Below are 14331 nucleotides of genomic sequence, written 5' to 3'. Positions count from 1 at the left end.
CAGCACCACAGGATCTGCCTATACCCAGGGCTCTGGAGCGGAGCTGCAGGTTTTTGCCTGGAGCTGGAGCGGAGCCGGAACACAGCTCCAAAGCCCTGCCTATACCAGAGTGAAACTACATTATGGAAAGTGGAGTGAACATCCACTGAATTGTATGAAGCAATTGGAGACCCTCCCTCTACTTCACTGGAACTAGAGTTCCTGGGTTCCCTGGGTCAGGAATCAACAGAACTATAAGAAACACCACACTAAAAAACTGCAAGGTACTCAGTAACACGACATCATTAATACCTTTGTCCTGAAACTCCCTGTACAGAGCACAGCAAGTAGCCCAAGGCTGCTGTGCTCCAGCCAAGCGAGAAAGGAGGCTTCACCTGGGTGCGAGCAAGGTCAAAGGCAAAGCACAGCCATCCACCATGAGTGGAAATGTCTAACTCACTGCACGCCGGCTCCCTTCTATCTTAGGCACTTATAAGCGAGGCTGCGAGGACATCAATCACAGCAGTTTCCAGGTGATACTCTACTCTCAGAAGTTTAGAATAAAAAGAAGTGGGGGCAGTAGGTGGAGGATAACCTACATGATTCTCAGCATGTAAACTGGGTGCTTAGCTCTAGTCTTTCCATTGAGTTCCATGGGCTTCAGATGCAGTCCTTAAGGCTCATTTCTGCTAATGGGCGCAGACACCCTGGCAACCACATGGCAGCACACCTATCAACACGGACTTCTGTCCAGCTCATCACTTTTTATCTTGCTATTATATGATCAACGCTCCGCCCCCACAACATGCGAGAGCAGGCCCTAACTGAAGTCACTAAGCGATGCCCACCCCTAGGCAGACGGCCAGCAAATTTCACTATGAAAGAATAATATTCCAAGTACATACTGTAATTTAAACCATACTGGTAAAGTGAAGTAGTAGTGATGTTCTGTGAACCATTCTGAAAATGTATGCCATAAGTATTGAAAACTCAACAACCTGGAGTCCAGGGAAGAAAGATGGTGAGTCATCCAGTTTGCAATGGGGCCAAACAGGAAGTGACATTTGGAAATTATTACTTTAGGCAAGTCAGAGATCACTTTTTTGAGACGAGGTTTATTAAGAATATTAAAATTCTGCTATAGGATTCAATACAGATTCCCACATAAAACTTACTACAAGCTAAGGCCTCATTACAAACTATGATATACAATAGTTTAATGAATTGCCAACCAGCCAACTTGATTAAAGCTGTCATTTTATCTTCCCTGGGAAACCAAACAAGCCGAAGTGATACCTATGCATGGAGAATGAATTGAATTTAAGACATGATATTCTATTCTGTTAACCTGCACATAATTGCACCAAAGACAGCTAATTGCATCAAATTAATACCTTCATTTCACTTCTGAAAATACCTGCTGAAATCTACAAGCATGCAAGAGGAAGCACATCTTAGCCTCCATTAGAAAGAGCTGAAAGAGCAGACAATCAACCTACCTTCTTCTATAGTAAAACGTTAAAAATTGGCCACTGAGCTTGCTCACATACACAGAATTTTTGAAATCATAGTAGCTGGAGATGGAACACATACATTAGATTATCATTTCCATCCCATGCACTAATATCAACATTCATATTTTTATTTAGAGAATGAGTTTGTTGTATGTGCTTAGTTACAAATTTAAAAATACTCTGTACATGAAACTACTCCCAATATGTAAAATGCTGCTGTTGTTACCTGCTGAAATTTGAGCAACCACTATGTTGTTACATATGAAACAAAATGCCAAACAAAATCTAAGCAAAATAAATACATTTTACGTTGTGTCCTGAAGTTCACTAGACTGGAGCACCGGTGGACTCTCAAGGGGATGAAAATACAATAAAATAAAACAAAGCCTCAGAAATCCCCATCAAGTCTTCATGCTAACTTTTTTTTGCACATTCTGCATAAGAAAATATTGTCACACATGTGGAGTAATATTAGTGAATTGCCCACATGAGATCTAATGGCCAACTTTATTTCATTCTACCAAAGAACAGAGTCTTATTCTATACAAGGCCAAAAGAATGCAGTGTAAAATTTTGCAGAGGATGGGGAAGAGGTACATACTTTTTAAACTCCAAAAAATAACAAAATGGACTCTCTTTTTTTTTCCAGTAAAATTTGGCACTCTTTGGTCAATATGTCAGGGCTTCAGTCCAGGGGTTCTTCTGTACTTCTATTTCTAAATTACCAACTTCTAAATAGAACGGCTTATTAATGGGAAGGTTGATACAACCTTAACACTAGAGCCATAAATACACTGCTGGGAGACCGATGCCAATCAGCTTTAGAACTTTACAAGCCATTTTCTCCTCTGCATCTTGTTTCCAAAAACACCCTACTAGCCCAAGTATCAAAACAACATTTATGTAAGCAAGACCTAACACAGAAAAGGACAATGTTTAAGTCTCGGCAGCTTTTGAAGTGCTTGGTCAGCCTGATTCTCAAAAACAACTGAAATGTGCATGTACAGTGAGTACAGAGAAGGGCAGCAGGAGGGAAAAAAAAAGTTTGAGTGATGCCTTTGCCTTGTGAATAATGAACAGTTCAGGAAGGTCAACCCATTACAACTGAAACCGTTTAATTATTAATTATGCACAATCTATGAGCAAAAGGACAAGTTCAGAATGTTTAATGTGTGGTAACTCCAACTGGACCCTCTCTTGGCATCGTTATTAGCACTTGTCAGCAAGGTGCTCAGGCATAAAGAAAAAAGCACAGCAGCAGAAAATCTGAGCTGAGGTGGGAGGGCTTTAAACTTCAAACACTGCTCCTGATATTTAATTTATAAAGTGACAACTCTCTGCTATAGAGCTTATTGACTTTCATGGCATTTAGGTAAGTTGCATTATCTAAATGAAGACCTGGGAATATTTACACTTAGAGAATCTCTTTTGAATCCCTCTTCTTTAAAGAGAGGGGGACTGGCTTTGGAGGAATGAACATAGTCTTCAGAATTCAAATGCTCCTTTCCAATCTGTGCATATAGGTTACCAGGTCTGGGTTTTATCCTCATTCACTACACAAACCTAGAGCCTCTCCCATTTCTTCTGGTCTGAGAAGCACTGAGCAACCAGAACTTCAGCAGGTACAGAACCACCACTGAGGATCAGGCCTTAGTCATACAAACCAGCCCCAAAAGCTAAAGAAAGAGGGGAGCAAAAATGTATTTGGCATGCTTATCTCCTTCCTCTGCTGAGGCCACTACCTTGGATCCATGATTTTGTGTGTGTGTGTGTGTGTGTGTGTGTTTTGGGGTGGGCATGGTCACCTGGAAAGGAACAAATTCAGGGAGCTGCTGCTCTAGGCGGCATGCTCTTCTTGGAAACATTCTCAAGTTAATGACACTCAAAACCAACTTCCAACCTACAACCTCTACTCACCTTCAGGGATGTGCCATAGACCAGCTATGGCAGCGTGGCTACCAAGATGGCTCCAGGAAGGAGGCCAACTGTAGAACAGTGCAGAGACAAGCCCAAGTTCCCTGCTACCTGAAAGGCAGAGGCCAGATTTGTAGCAAGTCCACTGGCTCTATGCTATTTGGAGGCTTTGCTCAGCTACTAACCCTTCCTCTCTGTGACATTTTGCACAGCTCCAGAGCTACTGCTATTTTATGTAAGTTTTTCCTCTGTGCATGTGTTTGTGCGGAAGGAGATGACATGGCCCTCTGGCTCTATGGCCACGAGAGGAGAGCTAACGTAAGAGAACAAACCAAATCCAAGTTACTGCCTTCTTGGATGCATCCAACAAAGTGGGCATTCACCCATGAAAGCTTATGCTCCAATATGTCTGTTAGTCTATAAGGTGCCACAGGACTCTCTGCCGCTTTTACAGATCCAGACTAACACAGCTACCCTTCTGATACTTGATCCCTTCTTGGAGTTTTCCCAATATACCCTGGCTCTGAGATTGCAGTCTCCTCTGGACAGAGACTCTTGTATGTTAATGGGGCACATCTACAGTGCTTAATAAATCACTCCTGTGAGAAGAGTTTTGGGATACCAGACCAACCTGAACAGGGTTATAGAATTTTTAGGCATTGCTACTGTGTCCTGCTTCTCTTTTACTACTTAGTAACTTTAAAGTGAGCTTTCAAAGAACATATTTATTTTTACACAGTAGCCAACATTTAATTATGAGAAAGACAGCTGTGGGTAAGTACTTAGTCTGATTTTCAGAAGTGCTACATTTTACACTAACCAGAAAAAAACCCTGTGCAATTACGTGTAATAAATGCACTGTAGTTTGAAAACTACTTAAATGTGACCAATGGACTGAAATATTGACCACATTCAGCTGTATTCCTAAAAATATGCTACAGACTTCTTACTAAATTTGTTTTAAGATTCCTCCAGAAATCTGACTACACGTGAATCCTTAAGAGTAACAAGGTTTGCAGAATACAACAGAGGCTGGAGGAGATTCAGATAGCCAGACTTATAGCATTTCTAGACTGCCCGGATTTTACTGCCAACCTGAGCTGGAAGGTGAAAGATGACTACATTTGTACACTGGGTCAGTCCTTGCTCTTTTCTTAGTGGTAGGTGCCAATTGTGACAAATTATATGTGGGGGCGTTTTGGTGTGAAATTCTGTCTGCTGGGACTGGAGTGTCAGCAGTAAACTCATTTATTTCAGGCTCTCCAGCTGGACTAGAAACAAGGTTGAAAGGCCATTGTTTTATCCACCAAAACACTGAGACTACCCTCAACACTGCAAATCAAGCGAGAACTAGCTGTTCACCAGGATAGCTTTGTCTACTACCCAAGTTCTTGCAGGAGTAGGGTGGGGGAATTATACACATATATAGATACTTGTGTGCATAAATATATATAATCTCACATATAATCACACTCTGGATATTTCAAGTACTCAGTCATTTTTCTCCTGAGGCATTTGCTACTGTAAAATGTTTTCCAGAATTTGGCACAGGCAAGAAAGATGAACAGAGTAACTAACCTTAGGAATTACCTACAATGTATATTATGTCATTTTCTACCTTTTGCCAAGCTTTGTATTTGTTAATATGGCTCTCTGAAGGTTTTTTTAATCCCTTGCAGTTAAGTGTATAGGTAGCTGGAAAACAGGTTAATCTTTTAACCGTAACTGTAATTGCTTTCTCTCTAAAAACAAACTTAAGAATTTTTTCTTCTCATTGCCGGTCTCTTGTCGATCATAAGCTACCAGAGCAGAGCAATGTTTTAGGTAGATACACGTATACGCACGCCCCTTTCAAATAGCTAAGGCACAGCAGCATGAAACACAGCCTCTTCCTGTTCACACCAAAGGGACTTCACTTGAAAAACTAAAACCATTTATTGTTGCCTTTTTCCTCTGTATACTCCCAATGCATTTTTATTGCTTTTTCATAAAACACTGCTGCAAATAATCAAGCATGACCACTGACATCCACAAGATTGAGTTTTAGGAACCATTAAATGAGCTCACCCTCTTGGGAAGGTTCTTGCTCAGGTTGGTCTAAAGGTAATTATTCAGCAATTCCTACCTGTGGTTTTACCTTGTTCCTATAGAAGTCTTTGAATCTCATACACTGGTAAGGTCACAGTTTCTGTCTCAATAAAAGTACAATTGGTCTAGGACATAAATTACGATGAACCATATTATTTATGGATTTTGTATATGTATATATCATGCATACATATGTCATAATTTATGTACATATATTCTGATACTTGACTTTCTTCTCTCTTCAGACACATAACAAAAGTTTTCAGGATTAAAATATAGAAATCTATGCAAAATCTGTATATTATATTCTGATGGCAACATAGATAGAAACATTCTATAAAAAGATTCATAAAGGAAAAGTCAAGCTGTGCTGAATATTGATCCTATGCAAGCTGTTATTCTATACTATATAATGTAGATTGAAGAATCCAAAAACGAGCATTGGTGCAACATTAAGTTTGAGAAATTAAGCTCTCGAAAGGTTAACGTTTCTCTTGTAACGTTAATTTGGTCATGTTGCACGTACTGTATATTTTTACAGATATGCCACAGCAATAAATGAAAGGTTGCATTTGACCAGGAAAAGCAACTACAACATGGAGTATGTGCTTTACGGGCAAGTTAATTTTGCAGAGGAAGCCTTACATTTTGGAATTTGACGACATTTGAATGCGCGATGTCTGAACACTAACATTGCATTAATGCTCATTTTTGCTTTTAAATTTCTCAGCATTATGAATGAAAAAAAAGAAGATACCCAGAGCTCTTCAGTTTGTGGAGCTTGTAAACTCCTTGAAGCTGATCCAAACTGCAGTCCTGTGAAGCTTAGCTTCTCTGCGGAGGTGGGGTGAGTTAACAAAGAGATTTAAAAAACAGAAGAGAACATTTCTCCAAAAATAATAGAAAAGCTCTCACATGTAAACTTCCAAATTTAAGCTTTCATGACTAAAACTAATAAAACTATTTTCGTCAAACCGGACTGTTTTAAAAGTCCTAATAGCTGCAAAACGTGCAGTGATCACAGTGCTGCAATCCCTTACTCACAAAAGCAGTCCGTGCTCCTGTGAATAGTCTCTTTCAAAACAATATCGCAAGTCCGAAGTTTCGAATGTCACTGGTTCTACATTATGCAAACACAAAAAAACTGATTAGAAGAAAGAAAAAATAATTTGCTTCCCTCCTGCCCTGACTGTAACTCAGAACAGCTGAATTTTTTAAAAACAAACAAAATCACTTTGTGTTGAGACCAGCTATGGAAACTTTCAGCCAAAAAAGAATCGCTTGGAGAAGGCTATTGAAAAAGAAGGGGTTAGACGCTGGAACTCAAGCTTTACTACAAAAAAAGAAAAGGAGTACTTGTGGCACCGTAGAGACTAACCAATTTATTTGAGCATAAGCTTTCGTGAGCTACAGTTCACTTCATCGGATGCTGTAGCTCATGAAAGCTTATGCTCAAATAAATTGGTTAGTCTCTACGGTGCCACAAGTACTCCTGTTCTTTTTGCGAATACAGACTAACACGGCTGTTACTCTGAAAGCTTAACTACAGCGCTTGCTACCACAAATGGTACAGTACAATGAAATCCGGTTTAAGCAACCACCCATGGGACCAGCAACAATTGGTTTCCTAGTAGAGATACTTTAACTAAATAAAAGCCAAACCAAATAGCCCTGGAGAGCTTGGGGATAATTCAAAGCAGTTGTTTAAGACAGGGGATTGCCTACTGGATGTGGTCCATAGCACAAGTTTCATCCGTCTATTCATCTCTGGACATATAACAGACACCCCTAAAGCTGACATGCTGAAAAGCCAAGAGCTGTCAGGTTTAGCCTCCTGGGATTTGCCATATGGATCCAAAAACATCTGTATGTTTTCCTCAAATTCATTTGGCTGGCTGGCTGGAGCATCGTAAGCGCTAACGTTTTTAAACTATTTCATTTCGAATATGTTTGAGGAAATAACTAGACAATGAAGTCTCATGTAGAATTCAAGGTGTGCTGCACAACACAGAAGAGTGTAGCTATAGGTGTGAAGCTTAAGAACAATGCCATTTCTTGTTTTGATCAAACAAGGAGGACACAAGAATGCACTATGACTTCGGCCCCATGTACTCTATGACCAACTGAACCTAAATTCTGTACCCCACAGCACACTGGGTAGTAGACTGGAAATTCAAGGCAGTCTCATTTAAATATTAAACTGAAGGTTTTTAATAAATTAAATATGAAAATGCATAATTACAATCAGTGCAGTGGCCCTTGTGTTATTTATTTTCATACTCATTCTCATTCAATTTATTTTACGCTGTCCACAGTTTTCAATGTGCTACACACTCCTATACAGCCAATGCACAGCCACATCACAAAAGTTGTTAGGAGCGATGCTGGAGGTTTTGGCAGCTGGGCAGAGAACAGCTGGGATTTTGACATCTGTGGAATTTGGGAGGCAGTCTGGTATTGAAAGCAGTGAAATAGCTAAAACTGTAGCTTTTAAATTGTAATCTTTACATTTAAGAGTCAACCTATTGAGATGAATTGGGGCAGAATACACCTCCAAGAACTACTGCTTCAGACATCCGCAGGCAATGCCGCACTGATTTACACTCATGCTATCTGTGTCTCCAAGTTATATTCACCACCACGATGAGTAGGAATGATTTTTTGAAAAAACGTAACCAGAGATTCAGAAGCGTGATTTTGTGGCCGGGGTGGACTGTACATTAAATTCTGTGGCTGCACAATTGTGGAACAGAGGGCCACAACCAGGACACCTCTCAGGCTGGGCACTGAGCGTCTATTTTCAGTAGAACTCCATGCTCATTCATGTTGGTATGCTGCTGGAAAGGCTGCATTCACAGCAACTGATGTGTATCCTTCCCAGGAGGGATTAACCCACACTGCTTAGCGTTCCCATTCAACATTTCTGAGAGTTGCAGATGAACAAAGTTGATTGCTAGAATATCAAATGATACACAGCACTCAAATGGCACCAGTCTGCCTATATCAGTGGCTGTGCCGTTGGATGAACTGATGTTAACGCTATTGTATCCTCACTTTTGGACCATCAAGCATAAGTTCCATCATGGAAGGGAGAGGATGCTATGAAAAGGACTGTTGCTTAAATTAGTATGTCCCACTGATAACTGCAACAACAAGGCCATATCATATAAGTGTCCCATTTCATGGCCCTATCAGATAAGTGTCCCATTCATACAATACTCCTCAATAAGCTGCACCAACTAATAATGATAATTCATTAATAATTTGGGCTAGCTAGAAAACAAGAACTCTGTTTCATAAAAAAACCTCAACGTTTCCAAATTTGTTTTCTTTCTGAGAGTTTGTCTCTCTCAATTTCGTTTATTGGAGCTGTTCCACTTTGTATAAATAGTTAAATATTGACTGGGCCAGAGAGAGACTGCCTCTCTAGCCAACTGGCTAGGCCTCTCTCACTTGAGATGTGGGAGATCCAGGTTCAAGTCCCTGCTCCAAATCAGGTAGAGTAGGGATTTGAACCTGCATCTCCTACATCGATCTGATTCAGAGTAGGAACTGAACCTGGCTCTCGCACATCTCAAGTGAGTACGCTAACCACTCGGATACTGGTTATTCTGGGGTGGGTGGGTCTGTGCATGTGTGCACACGTGTCTCTTTCTTCCCCACACTCCTGGGTCCTTAGAAACCTTCCTGAAGAGTGTTTTGTTGGAACTGATATATTTGCACAAAAAGTTTCAGTTTTGAATTGACATTTTGTGACCAGAAAAAAAAAAAAAAGGTGAAAAATTCCTGACCACATCTATTAATAATAAAGACATTACAAAGAACTGACAGAACAGTTTACAACTACCTCTCAAATCACTTACTAAACATGTGGAATTTCTGCAGGAAAATGTCAATACTAATTCATGGAAAGAAACAGAAACCACTTCTCTTGATCTGCTATAGTTAAGGAGTCTTATAACTCATTCTTGCTAGATTAAAAAAATTTTCAGTTAAAAAGTCAACTTTACAACAACTTTTCCAGAATTAGCCATGATCCTGAATTTTTCACCATGGGTTAAAAAATGAACGGCATCAAAGATTACATTTTCATGACAACCACAAATATTTTTAAATAAGGGTTTTTCTTATGTCAGGTGTCACCATACATATAGTGTTTGTTAACAATCCAGAATACCTATGTAACACAAGAACGACCTCTTAACAAGTTTGCTCATCAATACATCATATGAATTAACCATAATTATAAATGAACAGAACATTAACTTTTGGATTACTTTCTGTTTTGGTGGAATGGATAATAATAGTTCTAGAGGAATAATGATTGCCAACAGAACAAATGACTTTTAGAAAGAGTCAAGATCTTAATGCTAATTCTGTGTTACCATAGTTAAAAACGATCAAACTGCATTTATTTCAACATATTGCACTTTGAAAAGAGATAACCAGATCTCTTAGCATTGTACCTTGCATTAAAAATAGACCACGATAAGTTTTCTGTTTTCCCTGGATACGTTTCAAAAACTGTAATACTCTTCTCATCGACCACAACATGAGACATCACCATGACTGTTTCTAACCTGTCTGTATAATCCCATCAAGCCTCAACTCTATCCATCTGCAGCTTATAAAATATGTTACAGTCATAGTAAAACACGGCACTATCAAAAGCATGTAGGCCTCTATTCTGCAAAGCACTTAAGCATGTGCTTAAAGTGAAAACACATGCTTAAGTTCCATTGCTTAAGTGGTTTGATAAATAAAGATGGACTCAAGCACTTGCTGAAATTGCTTTGCTGTATGTGGGCCTTATATAGAGGAGGGAATTACAAACAAAAACATCTCTGTCAGGAAGAACTATTGGTCTACTCAAAGGCTTTTGAAAAAATATCCTGATCCCTGAATGACATCAGCCCCACCAGCCAGCAGCAATGCCAGCCAGCTCTTCTCCCCAGTAGACAAGCCTGGAGCCAACTCGGGATACCAGGTTTATGACTCCCTCAGGAGCCCATCTACGTGACTGAGTCACATAGAGATGTCAGACTGCAGTTTCATCCCACGCTAGGTTCAAGGTCACTGAACAGAAGCTCCAAGGTCATGCGCTTTGACCACCCTAGGCAAGATGGTTGGGCATTGCACTGCCACTGGACACCCACATTAAGGAAAGTTTCTTTAAACAACTCTGTGATAGTCATATTTATAGGGAAAAAAGACCCAGATTACCCTGTTCCACCTAGAAGGGTCACAGTTAGAGAGTCAAGAAAAAGATTCCAGGAGTTTAAACTTGTGACTCATTATCATTCTCTCCTCAGTGGCGAGGAAATACGGCCTACCAGCTCTTTGGAGTCTGAGAATTCCTGTGGAAATCGGGTCCTATCCTCACAGGTCCTAAGGCACCCATATGGAAAGCCTGTTGCTCTCTGCTGTTTCCCTGCCATACCCATGGTAGTGTGACTCATTCAGGAGCGTGTGCTGCGAGTGGTCCACTGCTGTGCACGACCGGTTCCGGGGGAGAGAGAAGCTACAGATCATCACTTCTAGCTGTTATGATCCTCATTAAGCTAGGTGGGGAATTCTGCCTCAATATCTACGGGTTCCTGAGGAAACATGTGCAGAGCAACTGCAGGCTGGAGGGGAGGTGCAGAGCTCTGCTCCCCCCTCCTGTGTGTTTTAGGACCTCTCAGCCCCTATTTCCCCTCTATATACTCTACCACAGAGGGGAGCATTTGGCCCAAGATAATCAGTCTTACAACACTAAACATTTCTAATCGCTAATACCCATGTTAGCAAGAACTTACTGAAAACAGCAGCAGCTGTACAATGCCAGATAATAAACAGACGATCTCTCACGAGGTCCTGATGTGGAAAGAGTCATACACATTAGCACAGTAAGTGGGTCCCATTATTGTTCCCCAACACGGGCAAAGAGCTGAGGGAGAGGGAATAGGAGGAGGGGAATAAAGCAAGTTAAGAATAAAACAAACAAGATTAAAAATGGGTATATTAACAAGAGTATACGGGGTGGAGGAGTCTAGAATGTCTAACAAAGCACAAAGAGAAGAGAAATACATCATCTGTTAAGGACAATACTACACATGACCTAGAACACAATAACCCTTACAATAAATGCCCACCAAGATACTCTCCTGGTAAGAGTAGGCACCTCCAAGTGATGCAACCACTAATCTAAACCCTATATATCTTATTAAACGACCCTCTAACAATACAAACCTGCCAAGCAAACACTACAGATCCAATTCACTGAACTATTTCCCACAGGCTGGAAGTGTTCTTGACATGCAACCTCCATTTAGCAACTGAGCGTGATACAAACAAAGTCAGTTGCACTTATAAAACTTAAAATCGAGTTGCATATGGAAATCTAAAATCCTAATATTCCCACATGCTTAACCACTGGCGTAGGAGAATGATGGTTCAGTTGCATATTATGGAACATAAAATAAGTTAAAACAAGAAATACTAGACCACCTCAGTGACTATTTCTCAATGCCCAGTGATGTTTACGGACCACACCAAGACTCCTGGCCAAAGTGATCGTAAGATGAGATAGCAACAACTCTGATCTTAGAGAAAAAAATGTGACAGCTGCAAGAAGCTGTCAACATATCATGTAGTTCCTTGAGACTTTTTTGTTTTGTTTTTTTTAAAATAAGCTCCTTTTCACAGAGCTGATCTTAGATTCAGGGATTGCTATGCTATCAAATCACTAAAGGCAAGTCATCTACAGGTGACATCCCAGGCATAAGTATGGGAATATGTTGCAACTTCTTTGGGACACAGACTTTTTTGCTCCAAGCACTTAGCACAGTGGGGCTCCTAATCAGGGCCTGTAAGTCCGACCTAAATAGTAATAATTAATGCAGGTGCTGGGAAATCTGAAAAGCTCAAAGAACCAGATCAGTGCTAGACGAATGACCTCCCAATGATGTGCTCATACATGTAAGCATGTCCTCACCCTCCAATACAGCATGTTGATCCTGCAACATATACTTGTCAATGCTGGGAGAATCACCTAAACTTTACACCCAAGCACATTCTGAAATTTTGGGTCAATTCTACCCACTGAAATCCGTATCTTATTTAAATAAGTAGCTTCCTGACAAAAGTATTACCAAATATGCTGCAAGTGACTGCAGTATAAAAGAAACGTCCAACAGTTAACAGAGGTAGCATCTGTAGTTAAAGGAACATTGGGGTAAAAACCAAGTGCCTTGGGCATCAGACTTTAGTGCTTAAATCAAGCTAAGTGAGCACAATATAAACAGTAGGTTAGAATGACTAGGATAGTGCAGTTCGAAGTGACAAAACTGTTCCACCACCACAGTCTGATAGAACATCATTGAAACTCCGCAAGCTTTTAAAAAAAAGTCTTGATGTTTTTGTCAAAGCTTCCTAATCAGCATCATGTATTACATGTAAAAACAGCAACCTAAAAATGAGACAAAATGTACAGGACATGACCTTGAAAGAAGCGATTGCTTCTGTGATTCAAGGAACATCACAGCCCCCCTATCAAAAGTAAACCCTATAGAGGAAAAAAAAAATGTTCTCAAGAGGCTGACCGGGTAAGTACCCATACCTCTTTTACATGTGTGTACAAGACTTCGCAACGACCCACACCTCGGTACTTGGAAAACTAAAGGTAGATTTACAAAGGAAGTTTGTCAGTTCAGGAAAATCAAATTAAATTGGTTGAAACACAGCATACAGCTCACATCTAGAATTTCTAAGTCTCAGATTTTGTTTTTTCCCTTTGGCTGAATAAAAACGATCAGACAACAGTCAAATTCCCTCGTTTACCTTTCAACTTTGGCCCCTTTTAAAAGGCCTCGTTTGCTGATCTAAACTGTGTTAAGTGTGCTCGATATGAAGCAATGTTCCCACTATAATTTCTATGCTCCGCACCATCTGGCAAAGGAGAGGGTCAATTAACATGACTGGGTTCAGGCTGTAGGGCCTAGATAGCCATAAGGACCAGCCTTTGAGACAGCCTCATTTTGCAAGGATTCAACATTAAGAGTCAGAAAGCAGTATAAAATAGGAGAAGGCCAGTTCATGTTCTACAGCTCCAAGCTGTACAAGGCAACTTGTGCTCTGCGGATGTTGGGCATTGTGCTTCATTAGGAAACAAAATATAAGCTTTCCACTCCATTAGGAATGACTTTAGGAGTGAAAGCACATAAGACGACGACTCACCTCATCAACAATGCACTGCAATAACTGGAGAGGCTGCTATGGAAAGGAGAGAGGGAAAAAGTATTAGCCTATATGCAATATCTTTACAGTGGAGTGGAAAGAAAAAATCATTAATGCAATAAAATATAGCAAGATTAATCAACAGCAGCAAACTCTTATAAAAACATTGATGCTCAGGATGTTCTATTATTTCTAATGGTACCTAATCTAATACAGGCAGTTAAAGGTTTGCATTTTCTTCAAAATGCAATTTGCTAAGTTTAAAACAAGGCATTCAAGCATGCAAAGGAAGCAGCCATCAGGAAAAAGAAAAGTGAATTTTTTTTCTGAACTCATAAAGCTTACCATTAAAGATCCCTGGTTTTTCTGAATCTGAAAAAAGGCAATATGTAATTAGCATGTCATAATCAAAATGACTCACTTGGACACATTATGATCACTGAGAGAAAATTATTGCATCGCTGGTGGCAATTTGTGGGCATGTGTTAACACAATTTACATAATGAAAATACACAAATGTTAATAGCTCGCTTCTCATTTATAGGCGAAAGTCAGCAGAATGTTAATTTCACACAACACTTTTTAGTACCCTCCAGGTTGTATTAGAGTAGGGAGAAAA

The 14331-nt window shown here is 40.0% G+C and overlaps 2 protein-coding genes across 5 annotated transcripts in view; one reads left to right on the top strand and one right to left on the bottom strand.

Annotated features, from left to right (window-relative positions):
- MAP2K5 (mitogen-activated protein kinase kinase 5) overlaps positions 1 to 14331 on the bottom strand; it is a 215734-nt gene that overhangs the window by 41757 nt on the left and 159646 nt on the right. For all 4 annotated transcript variants that reach the window (XM_048865826.2, XM_048865824.2, XM_048865825.2 and 1 more), the window contains 2 exons: positions 14058 to 14084; positions 13713 to 13748 (listed from right to left, as the gene is read on the bottom strand). In XM_048865826.2, coding sequence (XP_048721783.1) covers positions 13713 to 13748; positions 14058 to 14084 — 63 coding nt within the window. The remainder of the gene's footprint in view (positions 1 to 13712; positions 13749 to 14057; positions 14085 to 14331) is intronic.
- The window catches only part of LOC142073426 (uncharacterized), a 237246-nt gene that overhangs the window by 119942 nt on the left and 102973 nt on the right, over positions 1 to 14331 (top strand). The gene's annotated exons all lie outside the window — the stretch shown is intronic.

Source organism: Caretta caretta, chromosome 10 (assembly GCF_965140235.1).
Source record: "Caretta caretta isolate rCarCar2 chromosome 10, rCarCar1.hap1, whole genome shotgun sequence".
Classification (NCBI taxonomy): domain Eukaryota; kingdom Metazoa; phylum Chordata; order Testudines; family Cheloniidae; genus Caretta; species Caretta caretta.
This window is presented reverse-complemented; position numbering and strand designations above follow the sequence as displayed.